At 38.5% G+C, this 7010-nt stretch overlaps 1 protein-coding gene across 1 annotated transcript in view; it reads right to left on the reverse strand.

The window, feature by feature from the left end:
* The window catches only part of CCDC83 (coiled-coil domain containing 83), an 89093-nt gene extending 83914 nt beyond the window's left edge, over positions 1-5179 (reverse strand). Inside the window, exon 1 of the mRNA XM_006865011.1 lies at positions 5085-5179. Within this exon, the coding sequence (XP_006865073.1) occupies positions 5085-5179 (95 nt within the window). The remainder of the gene's footprint in view (positions 1-5084) is intronic.
* Between the last annotated feature and the right edge of the window lie 1831 nt (positions 5180-7010).

Raw genomic sequence — 7010 nt, forward strand, 5'->3', positions numbered from 1 at the left:
GACTCCAGAGCAGTTGGTAGTGGTAGTCAAACTGACATCTTCACCACATTCATAGTTTTGTTTACAGGAAAAGTAAACACACACACATATATATATGTCACTCTTCACCCCCCCACCCATGTATCTACCTACAGAATATTGTTTTTCCAAAGTAGTGTACCTCTGTCCCCTTTATCCCTGTATAACTCCCTGTGTCTTCACCTGCCTTCACCATTCTTCTGCCAACCTCCCCCTTCTTGTATATTGCTCTCCCTGTCACCCAAGTTAACATGTGTCTACCCTAACCAGGGAATTACTGTCTCTTTCCCTTCCACCCTTGATAGCTATCAAAGAATGTTTTAGTATGAAAACCTTTTCTTGAGTATTTACAATAGTGGTCTCATACAGTATCCTTTTGCGACTTATTTCACTAAGCACAATGTCCTTCAGGTTCATACATGTCATGAGATGTTTTGAAGATCCATCGTTATTCTTCAACATTACATAATCTTCCATTGTTGTATGTGCCAAGGTTTGTTTATCCATTCTTCCATTGAAGGGTATTCATGCTATCTCCATTTTTTTGCTCTTGTGAATAGTGCTGTGATGAACATCAGTCTGCATATATCTACTCATGTCTTGGCTCTTATTTCTTGTGGATATATACCAAGTAGAGAGATTGCTGGGTCATATGGCATTTCTATTTCCATCATTCTATGGAAGTGCCATAATATTTTCCATAGTGGTTGAACCATTTTACAGTCCCGCCAGCAATGTAGAAGGGTCCCAGTCTCTCCACACCTGCATGAGACATTCTTATACTAAAAATATTGTTTATTGTTTTTCTGAAATTCAACTTTAACTGAGCATCCTGTATTTTTATTTGCTAAAACTGGCAACCCTACACATAAAACTCCCTCTCACTCCCAACTAGGGCTTGTCCTTGTTCTTGTTATGCGCCATTGAGTTGGTTCTGACTCAGAGACGCTGTATAGGGTTTCTGAGGAGCATCTGGTGATCTTGAGCAGCTGACCTTACAGTTTAAACTGACTTTACAGTCCAGTGCATTAACCCACTATGCCATACCAGGAAATCAGTTAGGAGGAATTGATCCAGGGCTTTGTCTTGTGTTGAGGTTCAAGTGAGAAATTCATACTGATAATCTCCTCGGTCATGGCATCAGCACAGCTCAGGAGAAATTCTGAGATGCCCTAACTGTTTTGGTGGCTCCATCAGCCCCTTTGTGGATGGAGCTCATGGTAAAACCAAAATCAAATAGGTTGTTATCAACAATTTGACTCACTGTGACCTTTTGGTTAGCAGATGAGCGCATTAACAGTTTGTTCCCCAGAGGCTCCTGGATGATTTCCACATTCCATTGAGTCACTTTTCTTTGGAATGGGCACTGATTTGGCAGTGGCAAAGATTTGGCTGTAGCAAAAATTCTTTACTTTCATCATCTTTATCTTTAGACTTTGCTTTGTAAATTTGAATAATAGTAGTATTAACTGGTCTTCCTTGTAGGCAGATGGGTTTTGTCCTATTACAGACATCATTGCACTTCAAGGTCAATTTTGAAATGCTCATTTTGATGATGAATGAAATACTATTCTTCTTCAATTTTTTTTCCTGGCCTAGTAAACCATATGATTGTTCCATCCATGCATTAAAGTCAACACTACTTTTAAGAGGCAGCTCTTCCACCGTCATATTTTGAGTGCCTCCCCAGCCTGAGGGGCTCATCTTCCAGCACTATATCTGACAGTATTCTGGTGCTCTTCATCATGTTTCAGTATTCAGTATTCTGCTGCTGTATGACAGTGCCCCACTGGTATTCACACGGTTTTCAGTGTCTAAGCATTCAGAATTAGTCTGCCTCACCTTCTTCCTGGCTTAGACTGGAAGCTCAGCTAAAATTTGTCCACCATAGGTGTACCGTGCTGTTATTTAAAATATTTATGGCATTGTTTCCAGCATCACAGTAACACACAAGCCACAACACTGATGAGTGGTGGACTATTCAGATAGGATCATTTTATTTATCTTCAACAGAATCTCTCAAGGAGGGAGATAGGTTTTCCCTGAATGTTGTTAAAACAATTCTTTTGAAAACCTAGTCATCATCACTGACTCCCTGCTTTCAACATTGTCCTTCCTCAGTCAGTGGCTTCCCATTCCCAAACCTCAAGCGTTCTTGCAGGTTTTGCGTGATGAGATTCTTGCCTAACTTGCCAGTGTCTGCTCTGATCCTCTCATCTTTACTCAGCTTTCTCTCAGTTTCTGTACTGTGATAAACACTCACCCACCCCAACATATTTGCCAGAAGCATTCACTCTATGCTTCCAGAACTCTTCCTCCTCTTCCATGGTTAGCTTAAACATCAAGTTTTTCCTGACCCCTCCAACTAGGTTTAGTCTTTTACTTATAGCATCACACAGTACTCTGCATTTGTCTTTCATATCACCTTAATTACAGTTGTAGTTAGGTGTCATCAAACTGGTTCTGACTCATAGCAACACTTTATAGGATTTCTGAGGAGAGGCTGGTGGGTTTGAACTGCTGAACCTGTGGTTAGCAGTCTAGTGCTTATCATAATTAGGACTCCTAATTACAGTTATATGGTTTAAAACTGAGCAGTTCTTCTTTCTGTTGCACATGGGGTTGCTACGAGTCAGAACCAACTTAAGGGCCCCTAACCACAATAATTTTTCTTAAAGCTTGAATTAGTTATTAATTTGTTTCTCCTTATGCCTCATCAGGACAGGGACCGTGGGTCCCATTCACTGCTATACCCCAGTGCCTGATATTTACTTTGCACATGGTAAACACTCAAGCACTTTCCTTTTTTTCCAGTTTCGTATTGGTATTTTATTTAATTAAAAAAAAAAAAAGACTTTATTGTGAATTGTGTGAAGGTTTAGAGAGGGAATCCATTTTCCATTCAGTAAGTCATGTATATTTTGTCTCATTTCATTGATTGCAGTCCCCACAATATAACATCACTCATCCCACTTTTCTCCTGAATTTTCTGATTTTCCTTCTTTACTAACCCTTCAGGCCTTCTGTACTTTGTTCTGGGAAAATGCTGCCCTTTTGATCTCAAATGAATGATTGTTCTAGGAGTGTATACCTCCTTATAGTTATCGTTTACAATATAGACTTTGTATACCTCCCTATATTTATAGTTTATGATATAGATCTGTCTATGTGGGACATGGGGGAGAGTTCAGTTCCAGCCAGAATGGTAATGAAGAGTTATAGTCTTGAGTGTTCCACTGTCTCTATTTGACAGTAAGCCTGATCTTTTTTTTTATGATTTTGAGTTTTGTTCTACATTTTTTCCCACTCCATCAAGGACCTTAGGACACCTCTTCCATAGCAATTGGTGGTGGTAGCCAGGCATCCGTTAGTTCTTCTCTTCACAGGGTCACGAAGGTTGAGAATATCATGGTCATCAGTCCACTGGACAAATTATTTCCATGTAGCTTTCATTTTTTTCAGTCTTTGCTTCAGATGGGGAGAGACCAATAACTGCACCTTAGATGGCTGCTCACAACCTTTTAAGATCCCAACTGCTACTCACCAAAGTAGGATATAGAACATTTTCTTTGTAAATTGTTGTGCCACTGGACCTTGATGTCCCCTGAGACTACAGTCTTGAGTCCCCAAGCCCAGTGACTTATTCCCTCAAGTCCATGGCTAAGAATTTTTCATAACTTTACTCCATATGCTCTACTTCAAGTACTTGTTGAATGAGTGCATTATTGGTGTAAATTTCAATCTTTACTGTGGTAATGACTACACTTATTCATTCTTTTAAAATCATACATTAAAACACCTTCTTGTCTAATATGCAACATTAGTTTCTCCTCAACATATGGAAGAAAGAAAAGGGGAGAAAATTAAAGATGCTTGGATTCAACTAGTTCAATGGACCAGTGGAGCAAGCAAACAATAATCACCATGACTCTGAGACCAGAAGAACTAGATGGTGCCCAGCTACTGCTACCAACTTCTCTGAAAGGGATCACATTAGAAGGTCTTGGATAGAACTCTGGATAAAGTGGTAGAAAATGCAGACCCAAATGTAAAATTATTTAAAAAAACCCCACAAAAAACGAAAAAACAAACAACTGCACTTACTGGTCAGAAACAGACTGGGATGGCCCTTGACTACCCTTCAGATTTAGAACAAAACTCAGCCTAGTGGCCCAATTTTCAGCAAATCAGAATAGATATATAGAGGGAACACAATAGTATTCAGGTATGCTCACCATGGAATAGCCAATCATTCAAGATCAAAAGGACAACATTTACCTATGAACAAAGTTGGGAAGAAATGGGAAGGATTGTGGCATGGAACCACAAGGAGAAAGTGGGATAATTGTTGTTGCATGGAGGGGATTGCAAAATGTATGATTTGTTGAATGTAAAACTGTTGATCTTGCCTGTAAACCTTAACTCAATTCACAATAAAAATTAAAAACAAAACAAAACAAAAAATATCTTCCCAATCCCTAAAGTTGAGTTTCAGAAGCTTTCAAAGGAGCTTACTATATCCAGTAGTTGGAATAAAACATACAAATGGGTGCCATTTGTCACTTTGTTTCAAGTTCCTCAAAGTAAGACATTAGAAAACACTCTTATTATTAAAAAATTGACTTCATAAATCACTTGGATTTTATTAGTAGCCATTTGGGGATAATGTAAGTTAGAATATCTTGAAATTAAAACATACATAAAAAAGGGAAATTTCCTGGTCTATCCTTCTGTGACTGTATACCAAACATTCTGTGTTATATTTTAAGAGGTAAATCGAGCAAGTTGTTGTGTATACAGGGGAGAGTGACCAAATCAATGGAAGGAGGGAAGAAGGGAGCCAAAGTCACTTTAAGAGATGGTGTTTCATAGCTTTTACTTGGACTGTGTTACATTCAAAGTTTCAACAATCTTTAAAAATGGTCACATAGCACAAGAGTGCAACTATGCCTCCGGCCCACTTCTACTCCCTTGTAGGATAACTCATTTCCATTTGAGTTATGGGTGTCTGAACAATGACTGTCATTTATAAATGAGAACTATTGGATTTCAGAATCTAAACTTACTGATAGTACAGAAGAGCTTCACTGGCAGGCAGTTTGACTTCTTTTGGCGGCCCATCTTGGATATCTTTTTTATTTAGTTTTGCTGTGTTTTCCATTGTGCTCATCAGCTATTAAGAAATATACCTGTTTAGAAAAGAGACAAAAAAAAGTAGATAAATTGATCTTTGCCTCCTACTTGTGTTTATTCTAGATAAGGTATGCCCCCACCCTAGGATTTCATTTTAAAATGAGTCTTCCATGACAGTTGCTTTAAAACCCGTAGACCTAGCATCCATCACAATGCTGGAGCATCATGAATCAATTGGAAACTGTTGTTGTTAAGTGCTCTCAAGTTGGTTCTGAGCATTTTTTTTTAAATGGGCATGTGTAGGTAGGAGTAAAGAATGAGGATTAGAGTTGGGACTATGACTAGGGTTTGGCTAGTCCTAGGACTTTATTTTTAGGATTATACGTAGAACTAAGGTTAGTGTTAGGGGCAAGGGTTGGGCTAGATTTTAGGGTTATAGTTAGGTTTATTTTTATTTATTTATTCTTGAAATCTATTTGATTTTCTCTTCATTTTAAGTTCTGTAACTGGATGATTCCTTCTTTTTATCTTATGATTTTTATTGTTGTTATTATCTCTGGTTCTCTCCATTCAGTCTTATAGGTCTGTTTTACTTTGCATCCTTCTATATGTGGGCTAGAAGGAGCTCTGGTAGCATAGTGGTTTCGAGTTGGGCTGCCAACCACAAGGTCAGCAGTTCGAAACTACCAGTGGTTCTGTGGGAGAAAGATGGAGCATTCTGCTCCCATAAAGATTTACAGCCTCGAGAACCCTGTGCAGGGTCATTATGAGTCAGAACCAACTCCACGGTACTTAACAACAACAACATATGTGGGATGGAGTCCTGGTGTGACATTGTGGGCTAATGTGCTGGACTGCAAAGTCAGTTTGAGTCACAAGGTGTTTCAAGCTCACCAGTTGCTCCTTGGAAACCCTATGCAGAGTCACTATGGGTCAGAACTGACTTGATGGCATGTAACTACTTACCTGGGATGAGTCTAGGTGACATTATCATGTATGTTAGTCTCAGGTTGTTGTCTGTTGTTGTTGGTTCTCTGTCCAAAGAACTTCCTGTAGTATTTTTTATAAGGTTGGTCTGGTGTTTACAAATTCTTTTCATTTATGTTGGCTGGAAATGACCTAATTTGAACATTATGTATGATGAACAGTTTTGTTGTATATGTGATTCTTGGTTATCAATTTTTTTTCTAAGTTTTATGTATATCGTTCCATTGTCTTCTTGCGTGCATGGTTTCTGCTGAGAAACCTTTTAGTTTTCCTTTTTTGGTACCTTTTCATTTTTCCTGAGCTGCTTTCAGGATTATTTACTTCTCTTTGGTTTTAAAAAGTTTGATTATAATATATCTTGGTTTTCTTTTGGGATCTATCTTGTTTAGAGTTTGTTCAGTTTCTTGCATGGCTATCATCTTGTCTTTCATGATGTTTGGGAAGTTTTCTTCCAACAACTCTTGGACAATATTTTCTATGATTTGGGGTTTTACTTTGTTTTTTGATAGTGTCCCACATAAATCTTAGGCTTTCTTCAGATTTTTCTGTTCTTTTTCTGATTGTTCCTCTGTTAAGAGTGTTGTCAAGTTGACTTCAGCCCATAGTGACCCCGTACAGGGTTTCCACGGTGTGGCTGGTGGGTTTGAACTGTCAACCTTGGGGTTGACAGTCCAGTGCTTATCCTATCCTATAGCATTACACAGGACTCTAGCAGATGATTAGTGATTTTTCTACAAACTCAGTAATTTGGCTTTCCATGGATTCAATTCTATCTCTTTGTCCTTTTAGTGTATTACCTATTTCTGAAATCTTAGTGTTTACCATCTAGCTTTCTAATGGCTGATTCTGTATGGTTCCCATTTTTTCAGTTT

The sequence above is a fragment of the Chrysochloris asiatica genome, unplaced genomic scaffold, assembly GCF_000296735.1.
Source record: "Chrysochloris asiatica unplaced genomic scaffold, ChrAsi1.0 scaffold00074, whole genome shotgun sequence".
NCBI classification, from domain to species: domain Eukaryota; kingdom Metazoa; phylum Chordata; class Mammalia; order Afrosoricida; family Chrysochloridae; genus Chrysochloris; species Chrysochloris asiatica.